Source organism: Fulvia fulva, chromosome 2, assembly GCF_020509005.1.
Source record: "Fulvia fulva chromosome 2, complete sequence".
In the NCBI taxonomy this organism is placed as follows: Eukaryota; Fungi; Ascomycota; class Dothideomycetes; order Mycosphaerellales; family Mycosphaerellaceae; genus Fulvia; species Fulvia fulva.
Window position 1 is genome coordinate 1,061,619 of NC_063013.1, and position 15,526 is coordinate 1,077,144.

At 54.4% G+C, this 15,526-nt stretch overlaps 7 protein-coding genes across 7 annotated transcripts; 4 read left to right on the forward strand and 3 right to left on the reverse strand.

The window, feature by feature from the left end:
* Positions 1–221: 221 nt before the first annotated feature.
* Positions 222–755, forward strand: CLAFUR5_02602 (uncharacterized protein; the record flags this gene model as incomplete). Its single annotated transcript, XM_047901750.1, has 1 exon — positions 222–755. One exon carries the CDS (start codon positions 222–224, stop codon positions 753–755), a length of 534 nt encoding a protein of 177 aa, XP_047757876.1.
* Positions 756–2,188: 1,433 nt separating this feature from the next.
* CLAFUR5_02603 (putative endo-beta-1,4-glucanase B) lies at positions 2,189–3,420 on the forward strand (the record flags this gene model as incomplete). Its single annotated transcript, XM_047901751.1, has 5 exons — positions 2,189–2,661; positions 2,717–2,780; positions 2,835–2,893; positions 2,949–3,266; positions 3,318–3,420. 5 exons carry the CDS (start codon positions 2,189–2,191, stop codon positions 3,418–3,420), a joined length of 1,017 nt encoding a protein of 338 aa, XP_047757877.1.
* A 1,431-nt stretch (positions 3,421–4,851) lies between these two features.
* On the reverse strand, positions 4,852–5,487 carry CLAFUR5_02604 (uncharacterized protein; the record flags this gene model as incomplete). The annotated part of the gene is made up of 1 exon (XM_047901752.1): positions 4,852–5,487. One exon carries the CDS (start codon positions 5,485–5,487, stop codon positions 4,852–4,854), a length of 636 nt encoding a protein of 211 aa, XP_047757874.1.
* Positions 5,488–6,056: 569 nt separating this feature from the next.
* On the reverse strand, positions 6,057–9,632 carry CLAFUR5_02605 (uncharacterized protein; the record flags this gene model as incomplete). The annotated part of the gene is made up of 1 exon (XM_047901753.1): positions 6,057–9,632. The coding sequence occupies one exon, from the start codon at positions 9,630–9,632 to the stop codon at positions 6,057–6,059; it is 3,576 nt and encodes a 1,191-aa protein (XP_047757875.1).
* Positions 9,633–10,154: 522 nt separating this feature from the next.
* On the forward strand, positions 10,155–11,057 carry CLAFUR5_02606 (uncharacterized protein; the record flags this gene model as incomplete). Its single annotated transcript, XM_047901754.1, has 2 exons — positions 10,155–10,391; positions 10,518–11,057. The coding sequence occupies 2 exons, from the start codon at positions 10,155–10,157 to the stop codon at positions 11,055–11,057; spliced, it is 777 nt and encodes a 258-aa protein (XP_047757872.1).
* Positions 11,058–11,436: 379 nt separating this feature from the next.
* CLAFUR5_02607 (uncharacterized protein) lies at positions 11,437–12,147 on the reverse strand (the record flags this gene model as incomplete). Its single annotated transcript, XM_047901755.1, has 1 exon — positions 11,437–12,147. The coding sequence occupies one exon, from the start codon at positions 12,145–12,147 to the stop codon at positions 11,437–11,439; it is 711 nt and encodes a 236-aa protein (XP_047757873.1).
* A 365-nt stretch (positions 12,148–12,512) lies between these two features.
* CLAFUR5_02608 (uncharacterized protein) lies at positions 12,513–15,170 on the forward strand (the record flags this gene model as incomplete). The annotated part of the gene is made up of 2 exons (XM_047901756.1): positions 12,513–13,185; positions 13,237–15,170. 2 exons carry the CDS (start codon positions 12,513–12,515, stop codon positions 15,168–15,170), a joined length of 2,607 nt encoding a protein of 868 aa, XP_047757881.1.
* Positions 15,171–15,526: the final 356 nt, after the last annotated feature.

The window sequence follows — 15,526 nt, forward strand, 5'->3', positions numbered from 1 at the left end:
AAGACCGCTACATGACATCGGATCTAGTGCCACAGCTGAGAGACCTGTGTCCGCTGTTGGAGAAGTTGGCAGTTCCTGTCCGCCGTTCAAGTGGCAACAGAGTCGAAGTTGAGGCCTATAGGGCGCTCGGATCACTTCCAAGATTGCAAGATCTACAATTGACACTCGACTGTTCGGATGACTCGGTGCTATAGGCCATCGAAGATCCGGATGACGACGGCATGGGTGACTGGCCAGAACCGCCCACTGATGAGACGTTTGACGACTTCGAGAGCGACTGGTTTCCAGAGAATTTCTATGGCAGTGATGGCCCGAAAGTCCGAAACGGCTATGTTCAGAACGCGTTTGCGAATTGTGCTATTGATGAAGACCTTGCTCGCGCGATATTTGAAGCCGTCGCCGCTGCTAAGGGTACGGATGGCCTCTCGCTGGGACGCATGACCATAACCACAAGAGGCGGTGCTGACTTTAGTCTGCTTGCTCAAGTGCCCGAAGACGTGCGACATGTTATAAAAGTCCTTAGCCGCGACTGGAAATTGACCCGGTGTCTGAGAGATGACAGGAGGGAGCAGATATCCGTGGAGGATGTTAGCGAGAAGAGAGGCTCTGTGCCTCGTGGTGATGAGAATGTGGCTATTAGTGAGGGTGTCTTGGAGGTTCTACGGCGCATTTGGCCTGAAATGAAAGACGTAAGGAACGTCGATCATTTGAAACGAGCGAGCATTCCGCTACAGACTGTGGACCTGCCCGAATGAGCCACGTGAACCTTCGACACTCTAATGCCTCTACTAGAACCGAAATCAAGAATCGGGTATAAGTATTGCAGCAGTCTCCCAGTCGTAGTACTTCTTCAACACCCCAAACCTTGCCAGCAATCCTGATCTGCAAACAGAAGGACGCCGATTTGAGCATCAATAATCTCACATACCTTCATCGACAACATCTATCGACTTTCGGAACACAACATACCCCAGGCAATACAGAGCGGCTCTTGAAGATCATGCGAAGTGCCAGGATCCAACGTCTTAATTGGAACAAACAATGGCGTGTCGGACCTTACGAGGAGTTCGCCGCTCTGCGCCAAAAGTGGTGTCATGACAAGGAGCGGTTTCCCGCGCGGACTTGTGATGGCCGCTCCATTCACAGCCCCGCAACGCACGCGCCATTCACAAGCTGAAAAGGTTCTCCCGTTGATGAAGCGATAGTAATGAATGCATCCTGACTCACTATATTACAGTTCCTGGGTGCGAAACGCAGGAGAATCACGGCGCTCGCCATTGCCTCCCTAGCAGGGGCACTTGCCAACACCACCACTGGGGGATCGGTTCTAGCTGCTCATTCTTGGACTCCGATCGATGTAACGGCATACCAAGCATAGAGCTGCGAGTCCACCAGGCAATGCTACACGGCGACATACCAAATTAGCCCAGAGCTGTGCAGATCGTAGGATTCGTGGCACGGATAATGCGCCTGCCCATCCTCGACTTAACACAGAAAGAACACACCTTTGCACTCCGTTGCAGAGGATTGGCGAAGTGCAATTAAAGATGCATATAAGCTACTAAGGAAGGGAATAGCCCGAAGCGGCAGGAAGCGCCACAAGATGCAACTCGACAGGTTCCGGACCAAGTGATGTTGTGGGGTCCTGCACATCGCTATGTACCCGAGCTATACTCCCTGTTTATACTGCGAATGTTAACGAGTATTGGAGCGCTCGAGTGCTGCAGCTTGTGTCGGTAGCAGATCGGAGAACATCCAGAGCTAAACGAGCTGGGGAGGGCCAAGTAACCCACTGGCTACGTTGCCGTACGGATGGCTACACGGGCCGTGAACCCGTATGAATCTACCACTTGCTAGACTCCACAAGCAAGCAGTGATGCTACTACACATCCTTAGAATCGGCAAAGCCTGTTGCCGATGCACTGTCGAAGGTTGGACAGTGAGCTGGGAATCCTCCTCGCCACGACTGTCACGGAGAGGAGTGATCCGTAGAAGTCACAGGGTATCATGTTGCGGATTGGCAATCTCACTCGAAATGATGCTAGTGTTTGGAGCGCGCGTTCGCCTTTCCCAGGCCTACAAGGTTATAAAAGGCCAGGCTTGATGTCTTTCTTGCCGTGAGAGGAACAAAAGTAGCATCGTTCTCACGCCTCTGTTCAAAACACTTTGTACTACGAAACTCCAGACCATGATGTTATCACTTTATTTCGTGGCCCTTCTGAGCGTCCTGGGACTTGCCATTGGCTCCCCAGTCGCTGATAAAAGAGCACGGAAACTGGAGTTTATGGGAGTCAATCTGGCTGGCCCCGAGTTCGGTGCAGCGAATTCTGGTCTATACAACAGAGACTACATCTGGCCGGACCTATCCACACTCCAGGAGTTCGTCAATCAAGGCTTCAACATATTTCGGATCAACATCATGATGGAGAGGCTCACTCCCGGCTCGCTAACGGCCAGCTTTGACAACTACTACTTGAGCAATCTGACGCAGACTGTCAATGCCATCACGGCGACGGGAGCATATGCCATGATCAATCCGCACAATTATGGACGCTTCAATGGCCAGACCATCAGCTCGCCATCCGACTTTGGAACGTGGTGGAAGAATGTTGCTGCCCAGTACAAGAACAATGACAAGGTGATCTTCGACACTAATAACGAGTATGTCTATCTTGCGTCCTGATCAGACCTGGCTTGACGCTGATTCTGTTTTCAGATTCTGGGGCATGAGCGGACGGGTTGTGGCCGACCTGAACCAGGCCGCGATCAATGGCATCCGAGTGGGTCCTCTCGTCGTTCGATCGAACGTCGATACTAATAAGTTCCCCGTGTAGGCCGCTGGAGCGACCTCTCAGACCATCAATGTCGAAGGTAACGCATGGACTGGTGCTTGGTGAGAAGATACGACAGAAAACTCGCATTATCACAGCACTGACTACGTTGTGCAGGAGCTGGACTACATTCCCTGGCACAGACGGTTTGACCAATGCCGACAGCATGGGCAACCTGACGGACCCCCAAAACAAGATCGTCTATCAGATGCATCAGTACCTAGACACGGACGGCAGCGGCACTTCGCCAAACTGTGTCAACAGCACCATTGGCAGCACAAGGCTTGTGGTAGCGACCAACTGGCTACGGTCCAATGATAAGAAGGCAATGCTTGGAGAGTTTGCTGGCGGTGTCAACAACGTCTGCCAGACCGCCGTAGCGGACATGCTGGCGTACATGGCCAAGAACTCGGACGTCTGGACGGGTGCAATCTGGTAGGCCTGTCAGACTTGATCGTGATGCTACATCGCTGATTATGAGTGTAGGTGGTCTGCTGGACCGTGGTGGGGAGACTACATGTATTCTCTTGAGCCGAAAACTGGCGTGGCATACAACGCCTACATGCCAATCCTGAAAGCTGCTGCATAGACTCTCGAGCGACACAAACCATGGCTATAACTATGACGGAAACTCAGTGTACCGACAGCATTGAGTGGTTGGCTTTCATTTGATTCAATTGGTGAGGGCAGTGAGTACTGGCGACGGAGCAGCTTTGCAAAGCCATTTATTTGCATGGCGTTCTTCAGACCGCCAGGACGATTCGAGCAGGGCATTTACATCGTACACGATTTTTCTCCTTTGTAATGCGTGGAGCCGAGCACGCTAGCTGGTGTATAGACCATCAAGCCGATTTCTGTTGGTCAGTATACACGACTACCAACGCCTCTGTTGTCTCGTATTGCGCGAACTTGTCGGTAGTAATTTCCAGCCAAGACGGCAGAGATAGCTCATGTTCTTCCGGCCTTCTTCTCGATGCCGCATAGCATGATGATCTTTCTCACATACGCCATAAAATCAAGTCGCTTTCGACGAATCACCAAGCCGTGCCCGTGAGTCACGGTCTCCAAGCTTCACAGGCGTTGTCAAAAGTGCTTGTCAGCTCGTGCTGAGTGCTAGAGAAGCTATTTCCAGAGGGTGAGACAATCTACTGAAGGTCTTGGGCGTCGCCTGACAGGATGCAGTACTGTGACTTTGCGCGACTTGCAGAGGGACCACAGGGCAAACCAAAGTCCTCCGTGCCATAGGAGCAAAGCTATCTTCTATGGTTCATCTAGCCAATTGTGGAAGCGTATCTTTCTCCTTCGAGGCTGAGACTCGCAGCGCCCATCAGACTGCTCAATTGACATTCCTTCTCGATGTACTTGAACAGGGACTTTGCAGTAGGCAGTAGTCTTGAGACCAGAACGGACCATCAGGCACACTCTTCCGTACCTTGGCGCAAGTAGTGTGAGAAGAGCATAAATAGGAAGACAAAACAGCACAATACAGAAGGTGTGTAAGAGGCGTGAGGTCGTATAACCACCAGGAGATGTGCCTACTGCTCGTTGACGGTCCTGTGGTCATAGAAAGCCGGAATGCGAGGTTCACTTGAACAGAGCGCTGCAGAGACTACCATTCAGACCCTGCCCGAAGTCCATGTTTCGCGATATACTGCTTCAACTCTTCAGCGGTGTGATCCCATAGCAGACGACCCAATTCTGCGTCTTGGCACATCACATGCTTCGTGGATATGCGCCCCACAGGCTCGGTGTAACCTCCTTGAAAGTGCGCGGGATCCTGCCGTACTTGCAAAGCCGTAGCATCATATAGCGAGTTATAGCTGCCGGTTTCTTGTTCAACCAGAGCCAAAGTCGTCAAAGGACGTAACCATGGCTTGAGGTTGCGTATGCAATCATGACCTGCTATAATGATGTCGAAACTTTACACTTACTGAAATCAAGCTGGTCGAGTGCCTCCTGCCACATGAATTTAAAATTTGTGTACTTACTGAACTGAACTTGCCAAATACCTACCGGGCTCTTACACCTGCGTTCGGCGATACATCTCATCAACCACCACAAAAATCTCCTTCGCCATGCCCTGAAACTCATCCTTCCTCTGTAAACAAGCAGCGAACTTATCCGGATGCCATGCGATGCGTTCCTTCTTCAGGTTGAGGTCCGGCACTCTGTGAAAGGCATGCTGGATCTGACACTTACAGACGGCAAGGGCACGCGTCTCCTTCCGGCACGCTTGCTTCATGCAAGGTCTGCGAATGGGAGGAACAGGAAAAGCTCGAAGAGCCGGGTAATTCGTGCAACAGTCCACGCACTGCTCTCTCCAGTGCTCAATCTCGAGGTGGAAGAGTGTACCTTGCGCGGGCCCGGTGTCGGGAAGAGGCGTGGAGCGAGCCTTCGATGTGTGGTCCCGTGAGGGAGGTGTGTTGCGGATGGAACGCTCAAGCTTCTCTGTTTCCCTCAAAGCCCTCTCGTACCTCCGCTGGGCTCGTTGGGTCGCATTCTTTGCTTGAGACCACTTCTTGTCGTACTTATCTCTCGAGCAGTCCCTTGCGACTTGCTCCTGATGCTCTTGTGCGTCGGCGAGGTCGTTTGCGCGCGCTTGGATGGTCCTTTCGGCCTGCGAAAGGAGTGTGTGGAGCTCGTGGATTGTAGGCATGACGGTGCGGTTGTGTTCTTGGGTGAGATGTATTGTAGAGGATTCACAGTATCTAGACGAGGCAGGAGTATTTATGCCGTTGGGGATGCATTGTCTAGTCGTGTGATGAGGGAACAAAGACAAGGACAAGGCATTGTCGAGTACAGCTTGTTCACATCAAAGGATTGACTGATAGATTCTGCAACGACGAATAAGACATTACACTCGCCGGGACAACACGTTATGGGCGAGCAGCACTCCTGCACTCATGTGCCGCGAGAGGCGTGGACCGAGTATTCGAGGTGGCTTCCCGTGGAGGTGCCGTGTTACGGTGAGCACGCACTCTCGAAGAATCGAGGACACTCATAAATCATATGCTTTCCTGATGCTCGATATCCCTACATCACTACGTGTGCCTCAATGAAGCCCAAGACCAGCCCCTTCCCTTATGGTATACCCGCCGATCCGTCAACGAGATTACGAGAACACCGCCCAGCGCCATCGCTTCCCTTCGCAGCTTCCCTTCGTAAATGATCCCTTCAGTCATGCGCGAAACCCCAGACTGGCGCGCCGCCTGGTTGAATGACGTGTTATTTCCCAAATGCCTTGCCCTTCTTCGCAATGTAGTAGGTGAGCAATTCAAGTCGACCTTCGTCAATGCCCTTGAACTCGATCCAGAATCGTTCTTGTTCTTCTTGTGTTGTGCCGTAAAGACCGATCAGTTCACTGGCGAGGTCCACGTCCACCTTGCGAACCTCCAAATCGGCATCGTTGAGATGTCGAGCTGATGCCTGTGCAAGGCGAGCCTGTCTCTCCGTCCCAAGGTTGATGTCCTTCTCCTTTGTCTTGGTGACTAGCTGCCGGAGCACAATCAGTGCCATGGCAACGGAGCGAGCGACTGCATCGCCCTGATCAGGGGTGGGCAAGAAGTCAAGGATAGCATCGATGCAGTTATCCGGTGTTGCTTCGTGCGTGATCTCGTCAGCAGTGCGATGCATATCAGCCAGAACGTGGCTGCTTGCATCAATGCCTTGCCGGCACACTAGCACAGTGACCAGTGCTTTAGCGTACCATGCTGTGGCGTTCTTGCGATGTAGCGTCAGAAGAGCACGAACTAGTCCCATCGCCTGCGCCTTAAGACCCGCCGCCTTCTGTGGCTGCTGATTGAGCTTGTTGTCCTGATCGAATGTTTGCAGATACTCGAGAACGACTGCCATCAGCTCATCGTACTTTTTGCCGCCATCCCAGATGTCTGCCTTTGACTTTGCTATGTCTTGCATCCTACGGAAGCCATGCGCGTCGAGGGTCTTTGTGCGTATTCGCTCGACGCCAGAGATCAGCAGCTTCTTGTTGCGCATGAGGTCTGCGCGGTCTTGTGCTGACATGGGCATGCGCATATCTTGCACAGGAAGCGGACTGGCGGCGGGGCTTCCACTAGATGTGTTGCTTTGCGCAGGACTGGTCAATCGGATGTTCTCGTTGACTGGCAGCTCGCCGAGGACTGTACGCTTGTCTAAAGCACCAGCCACCGGTGCGCCGTCGGTGAAAGGGTCTTCATAGACCTGCACTTCTTCAGGCTGGGGCGTCTTCACCGCGCCATTGCTCCGCTGGGATTCCACGTCATTGCTCTCGGAAGCGTTGCCATTCATGTGGTTTTCTGCTTCGGGAGACAGCTTGCCAATTTGACGAGCATCCTGGAACATCGCCTTCATAGGGCTTCGATATGCCAAGGGTGACCGCGCTCGAGGCCGCGTGCTTGTGAGGTTCGGCATCACCATGGTGAACCCATCCGCATCCTCGACCATGTCGGGAATGCCACTGTCTACAGAGTGTGTCTGTCCGAGGCCGGGTCGCTTGTGGCCAGGCGAGAACGCACCTCTACTAGCCGTCAGAGCAGTCTTTGGCACGACCATCGTCATGTCGTCCAACTTCAAGCCAGCCATGAGGTCTGCATTTATGCTCCCTTTGCTAGTCGGCCTCGAGCTGGAGGTGTGTTGTGGCGCGGCACGATGGAGTACAGGGCTGCGCACTGGACTACGCTTCGCGGAATTCGACTGTGGGCTGCCAGCGTAGGTCTCGCCTGTTCTCGCCCTATTTCTAGAAGCGGCCGTCGACCCGATGGATCCTTTGGACGTGCCAGTGCCTTTATCGGGACTGCCTGATGGGGTTGCGTCTGCGGGAGTCTCTGGTCGTAGCAGCCTCCGTGATGCATAAGGGTCGGCCGTTTGAGGTCGTGTAATTTCAGGTCTTCGCGGTCGACGTACTGGCCCAGACATCAGAGAACTACCCTTCTTCGCGCCAGTAGAACCAGGAGGTTCAGCTGCAGAAGATGCCTTGGACGTCGTCGACACATTGCGGTTCTGCACCTGAGATAGCGTCGACTTGCCACGGACAGTACTGGCAGAAGCAGAAGGACGTTGCTTGGCGGGAGACAGATCCGCCATGGCAGAATTCGGTCGAGAGGGTAGCTTGGCGCTAGATTTCGCCTTCCTCTGCTCGGCCATCATCTCTCTGAGCGCGCTTCGACTCGCAGTGCCAGTCGATCTTCCCGTTGGTGGAGCCGCAGTGCTTTGGTGTAGTGAAGCGTTAGGGTTGTGCGAGTCTTTTTCAAGCGCTGTCCGAGACTTGGGATCAAGTTTGGAGATGATGGCTTCTGCTTTCTGCGGCCAGTCCTTTGCCAGGATCCAGTAAGTCGCACGGTAGCCTTCTTTGACCTTGGGATTCGCATCATCAAGTCCTTTCTTGATGCACTTCTCGGCAAGCTCCAGCCCACCCGAACTCTCGAAGCCGTGCTTGTAGCTCGCCTGACGCCGCATGATCGTCCTCAGCCACTCTGCGCTGCACTGTCTTTGCTGCACGTTCTTCTCCTGTACGGCTGACCAGACGTGTTGGACCATGCGGATGTGGTACGAACAGTTCTGGAAAATGCTGTCTGCAGTCACCCTGCCGCCCTCAGCTGCAATATGCTTTGTCGCTGCACTCATCTTGATAAATGTCTGCAAGAACATCTCGACGTGAGGATCAAGAGCTGGTCCAAGAGTCTTCGCAAGCTCCTGCACTAGCTGGCATCCATTTGTCGCCATCGTCGTCCGCAGCGAGCTCGCGACCTTGATAATGCCCTCGACCATGCTCTTAATGCCAGCCATGAATACCTGGTGGGACTCATTCGGTGCGTTGCCCTTCAATATCCGCCGTATCTTCAAGATGTTCTTGTCTCGTGGTATCCAGTTCTGCTCTGTCTCCTTGCCCTCGAAATGTGGTCGCATGTCTACGAAGGTGTCCTCGAGCTCGCGTGACGTATCGATGTAGATAGGGTCCATGGGCACTGTCTCTTGTGGTGGCGGTTGTGCAGCCTCACTGTTTAATGTCTCTGCCAGGTGTGCTGCGTGGTCCATAGTTGGTAGCGAACGTGTCGAGCCGTTCATGCTCGGGGATGCTTCTGCCTTGTCTCGTCCCGCGGTCTGAGGTCGCGAGGACGAGTCTTCCGCGCCCAGTTGCGTTAGAATCTGTGTAGCAATTGAGTGTCTCACAGAATGTGCCTTCAGCTGTCTCTTCAGATCAAGCTTGGCCCTGTCCGGCGCGTTACTGAACAGCTCAATCAGCACCGTCTTGGCGGCCTCCCTAGTGTTGCCGTCTGCATCTTCGAGTCGCGCCACTATGGTCGCCGTGTAGCCCTTGAAGGGCATATTCTCATCCTGGTGCATCCTGAGCACCCACCGCATGCCGGCCTCCTTCGCGCGCGCATTCGAGCCGCCGATGGCTTCGTCGCGAATGATGTCCTCCACATCGCTGCCACAGTAGGGGTATAGCTCGCTGAGGGCCTGCGATGCTGCGCTGCGCACGGGTTCTCGGAGGTCTCCTAGGCGGTCCCGCAGCGACTCAAACAGCCTCGGCGCAAGTTGGCTAATCGCATGGCCGGAGGCATCCTGGATCTTGAGGCGCTTGAGCAGGTGGCCCAGCGTGGAAAAGGCGGTGCTGGCGAGGGTCGACGAGGCCTGTTGCGTGACGCCGAGCCGAATGCATTCGAATATGGCGGCCTGCGAAGATTCGGGCACGCGGTAGTGTTTGATGTCCGACTTGAGCGAGTTGAACTGCTGCACTTTCTGCTCCGACGAGGCCGCGGGCCTCTTCAGGATCGCAAGCAACGCAGCCGCCTGTCCGTCCATGGTGATGTCGTGCGGTGGTAGGTGACGGGCATAGGAAATTCGCGTTGGTTACATGCAGCACAACCTCGTGTCTGAGATGAGTCGGGAGTTGTTGACTGCGGTGCCCATCCGACTAGCGCGCTTGGGCTGCAAGGTGACGGAGGCGTTGCTAGGGGAAACTTTAGTTTGCGCGACTTCGCACTCAGGCGCGACGACTGTCACATGAGAATTGAGGTTGGACTTACTGGCGTACGTGGGAAGGAGGCATATCAACCTCAGCACGACTGGCACATGCTGCACATTGCTCCTCGTCTTCATTTGCACCCGTCGTCTTGCTGCATCGTCGACGTTTACCCCGGTCGTGCTCAGGATCGCCAAGCAAGGACCGTTCCTAGCCTGCCTGGCGTGCCTGGCTCCAGGCTCCTCCATCCCAAGCCTTGAGCATTCAACATTCCAACAAGATGACTCGTAGTCTTCCAGAAGCATAAATATAAGCTCACACTCTTCATCCAGACACAAACAAACCCTTCATCTCCATACACCATGCCAGCCATCCCACCCCCGAAGCATGACAACATCTCCCAAGCACCACTAACCTTGCCAATAAGAAGGCATAAGTTCGACACTCCGAAGCTCCGCCTCCAGCTCAATGATCTCGCCCACGAAGGGAGTTCCAACTTTCTGTCCAATATCAAGGGTAATGAGGACTTAGAAGAGCAAGTCCAGAATGTGCTCAACTTGCTGTACACACCAGAGAGCAAAAGGCCTGGAACCCGGAGTGTGAGTGACTCCGGAGGGGAGAAAGCATCGTCTGTCTGCAACATGCGTGTGGCATCCTCAACTGAGTAGCAGATGCTGAGGCATTGCCAGGTGATGTCTGAGCATAGCTGACGTCCTTCTGTTTAGGTAACTTTCATCATTCGTGACGCCGGTGGCGTGGCATATACCACCGGAATCGACTTGGACGATGATCACAAGGAGATCCACTTGAACTTGGGCTACATCAAGAACAAACCTCGGTATGAATTGCTCGGTGTCATTTGCCACGAGTTAGTTCATTGCTTCCAGTGGAACGCGGAAGGCACATGCCCTGGGGGTCTCATCGAGGGCATTGCAGACTGGGTCAGGCTGAGAGCTGGCCTAGCTGCGAAGCACTGGAAGCAGGTAGCGGATGGCCGATGGGATGCCGGCTATCAACAGACTGGTTACTTTTTAGAATGGTTGGAGCACAATTTTGGGCCAGGTACGGTGAGGTCCATCAATGACTGCCTGAGGAACTGCAAGTACGATGAAGAAAAGGTGTTTGGTAGCTGCTGCGAGGGGCACAAGGTCGACGATCTTTGGAAGGACTACGGTGACGACCTGAAGAAGAAAAAGAAGCGGGAGGATGAGAAAGCTGCCAAAAAGACTGAGGACGTTGAGAGAGAAGAGGAACACGAGCGGTAGAGGTGGTCGAAGCACTGCTCCCTGCCGCGAGTTGCACATACGATACCCGACTCCTGTCCTGTAAGCTCTAAATCTATACTCTACGAAGTGTCAACCTGGCCGACGCCAGGCTCAGGATCAGCTGAGGTGCTCTATCAATCGTTCGAATCGCTGCTCTTTGGCGCCGTGAGCGGCGTAGTGCTCGGACTGTTACCGCACGACCGTTGATGGGCCAAAACCAAGGCCGTCGAACATTGTTGCGAAGCCGTGGTGCAGTGTTCGGGCACCAAGTGCGGTATGATCGCTGTTGATCCGAGGTGTGAGGTGGCAGCATGCTTCTGCGAGCTGCGAAGGCATTGTTGATGCTCGTTGAACGTGTCGGAAGGGTGCCTTTGCATGGTCACGGACCTTTGAAAACCTCAGGAAAGATGCTCCGTAACTCTTCCAGGTCCTCAATTTGATAATCACATGCAGGCTGCGGTGGCGGTCTCGCGTCAGGCTCAACCAGATGAACCGTCTTCCACCCGTATGCGTTGGCCCCTGTCGCATTGATCGCTGAATCATCCACGAAGTAGCATTGAGAAGGATCGGTAATTCCAGCCTCTCGCATAGCTTTTGCAAACATGGCAGGATCGGGCTTGCATAGCAGCTTCTCAGCGCTATAGTCGCAGTAAGTTATGCCCTCGAACATGTCTTCTACCTCGAGCAACTTCACCACTCGTCGACCATGGTTGATGTAAGCGTTGGTGAAAAGCCAGGGCTTAATCTTGGTGCGATCGATGTCTTCTAGTAGTCGTCGAAGCTTCGGGTTAGGCTTGATTATGCCCTCGAGTGGGAGCGCATCATCGACCTTTGCATTGTACTCTAGTGGGTCAACTTTGTGGTGACGAACAAGTCCTTCGATGGCCAGTCCGTAGTCCTTGTAGTATCGTTGATGTAGCTCGTATGCATCTTCTTGAGACAGCGACAGATGCGTCTGGAAGTATCTATCGATCAGCTCGCCCATGATGTCGTGAATCTTATATGACTTCGGGTAGAGGCAGTTGTCTATGTCGAAGAAGAACACCTTCCTGGGCGGCGCATCGCCGTTCGCGTTCTCGTTAGACACCATGCCGTAGTCGCCGGAAGAGGAGAATGACGGGAAGTGAATAGAAGAACAGCGAGAGAGTGCGAATGCTTGCCTTTTATTTACCGGTCGGGAGTCAGAATGTGAACCGTCACCAGAGAGATGCAGCACGTTGCATGGCTCCGCGGGACTTGCCGCGGCGTGGACTTTCGTCGAGACTTCGTTGCTGGCTTCGCTTTCCACGCTCCTTTTCTTCCAATAACATCGACTCGAGCTTCCACGACGCATCTTCACTATCTGCGCGCGCAATCTGGTGTTTTTACCGATTGACGCAGTCGCAAGCACCATAAAGAGCGCGCACTGTCGCCATGTTCGAACACGCTTCTTCGTAGTCGAGTCTCACCAGAAACATGAGCGGCGCGATGATGGCGCCAGGAGCACCGGCGGCGAATGGGCATATTACGCCGTCGCCTGCGGAGGCAGAAGAGGAAGAACTGTACACACAGCTGCTGCAGTTAGGGGATGCTGTTGTTGCTGGGACACACCCACAGTTCACACTGCCGGCAGCAGCCATTGCGCAGCTCAAGGCCAGTATCGCAGCCGCGCATGCTGTCGCTCCTGCCACGAGCACAGAAGCATCTGCTGTCAACGGACTCGTGAACAATGGTGTGGCTTTCAACTCGAACGCGTCTACTTACCATGCACAGCAATCCCATGCAGCGCTGCCCGGGCTGCAGACGCCAGTCGCACCTTCTGTCAACAGCGCAGTGCCCCCCGCTCTGAAGCCTGCTGCATCTGGCGGCTTGGACCCGATCTTCTTGGAGAAGTCGGACAGCCTGGTAAGAGCAGAGGGGCAGCTCAAGCGGCAGCGCATAGAACGCGAATTGCAGACACAGCTAGATCAGCGCAGACATCCACGCGACAAAGATCCTGGTGTTGAAGGGCCATCGCCAATCGATGTGCAAGCGATCTTGACAGCCGGTACTACACGCGCTGGGCATGTCTCCGGGCTGCCGCCAGCAAGGGCTGGGAGTCCTGCAAGTTCGTTCGACGAGAATGACTACTACTCCAGCCAAGTCGAAAGTGAATGGTCCTCTCCCGCGAGCGCCAGTAAGGTATCTGACCGCGCAGCAGGTACCTTCCCAGCTGTTTCCGGGCATCATGATGCACCAAGTGCACCATCTTCATTCTTTGCTAAGCCAGCTCCTGGTGTCAAAGCAGCAGTACGTGATCAACTCGCCAAAGATCATGCCGCTCTCGCCCAGAACGTCGCGGACGATGATGACGAGTACGACCCAGAAGACATGGACGACGAGTACACCCCACCTGACGCTACTACCTTCGACGACCTTTACGACGATGCCGTTGACCAGCAACAAACTCATGAAACCTTGGACGACGACAACGACGACTACGAGCCAGGAGAGATCATGCAAGAGTCCAGTGCTCCAGTGCATTACTACCAGAATCAGCAGCAAGCTCAGCCATCGCCACGTGTACCGATATACAGCAATCACCTTACTCACATCGCTGCCCCACAGCCGAGTCGTGTCTCGCCTTTGGCTGTCGCTAAGGGTCCAAAAATTGAGCTGGAGCTGGTCAATGGCAGGCCAGAAGTTGTGCACAAGGGACGTCAGAATCAGCATGCAGCACAATCTCGCGCCAGCACTGCTTCTCCGCCTGCCAATGGAGTTGGAGGCGGCAACAAGAAAAGTCGTAAGAAGAAGCGAAAACGGGAAAGTGAGCCAACAGGACGTGGGAAGCGCAAACAGAGAAACGCGGCAGCGCAGTCACCTCCATCACCGGCCCACACAGAACCTCGTATCAAGGCTGAGCCAGTGTCACCGCCGCCCTTCGCGAACATACCCGAAGCATATCCCTACAATCAGAGATCGTCCAAGTATCGACCCGCAGAAATCGACCTAGTCTCCCCCCGCCATGTGCAGCCGCCAGTTCAATATGCAGACCCTCCACGATCAGGACTTCGGTACGAGTATGCGCAGCCTTCTTCTCCAGCTGTGGTCAGGGTCGCTTCTCCTGCAGCACATCGACCAGTGCAGAGGGACACGCAGGATCTCAGACGAGTAGCAAGTCTGCACTATGCACAAAAGCCACCGTCACCGGCACAGCGGGCGTACTCGCCGGCTCCGACCAGAACAACTTCTATGACCTACGGGGACCCAAGGCTCACACAGCAACCCTCGGCCCCGGCGGAGTATGAGCCTGCGCGATACCAGGAGCCAGTGCCGCAGGACAATGTGCGTTATGTGCGGGCAGATCGCTCACGCTCGCCACCAAGGCTGCAAGAGTATCAACCTTACGCCCGGGCTAACAGTTCAATGGTGATGCCACCACCGACGGCGCAGCCCCGTAGGATCGTGGTGGATCAGTATGGCAACCGATACTATGCTGCAGAGCCAGTTGCTGCACCCACTCCAGCCGCTGCGCCTTCACGAGCCTCGGTAGCTCCAGTGGATCGTCAACCCATGGAACTTGGCTACGAGCGAGCACCGAGCCGCATGGCAACATCATACATTGAGCACCAGCCAGAAGCCGTCCAGTATGAGCCAATGGACACCCGTATGGCGCCTCCACCGTCCAGGCGCGAACAACCTCTATACGTCGACACGAATGCATATCAAGCTCGAGAGTACAGTTCACGTCCTATGGAGCAGGTCCGTTATGCTCAAGAACCGACTTCGCCAGTATACCAAGCAGCTCCTCGGTACGAAACGATGGCACCACCGCCACTGCCACCCGCGCGAGAGCCCACATCCCCCGTCTACGCGCCACCGAGGAGCTACAGCGTGCGTCCAGATGATAGCGCTCCTATGTCAGCGACGTATGCCAGGCAAGCTAGTGTGGCTCCAGTGCAGTACGTCAGGCAGGAGGCTCCTCCTGCCCGAGCAATGAGCGTTGTGCCTGGCTATGACTCAGCACCACCCTCAGCGCGTGCTTACAGCCACGCCCCACCACCACAGCAAGTAAGATACGTCGACCAGTACGGACGCGAGGTGTACCCGGAAGTCAGGCAAGTGCCTGCTGGAGGAGAGTACAGGTATCAGTGAGGAGCACTTGTGTTTAGAAGTTTGTTTACCACGCATGGCAAGGCTTTGTGTATGCAGAGATCGCTTCGAGAGGAGCATTGCAGGCATTTGAAGCATCTTGTAATCAGTACTGGGCAGGAAGCAGGGGACATGAAGCGTTAGATGATGTATTGGCACAAGGCAGGGTGTAATTGTCATGGCAGTGCGACAGTGTAGTCTGTTCGGAGTCCGGACGTAATAAGCTCATCTTGACAGCTCATCATATCAGACTAAGGTCAAGCTATTATGCATGATGCAGAGCAGGAAATCAGACGAAACTCAACGGTGGTCTGTATTCTGGCAACAACCCCCTTGCTTAGCGCCAATACTGACCCACC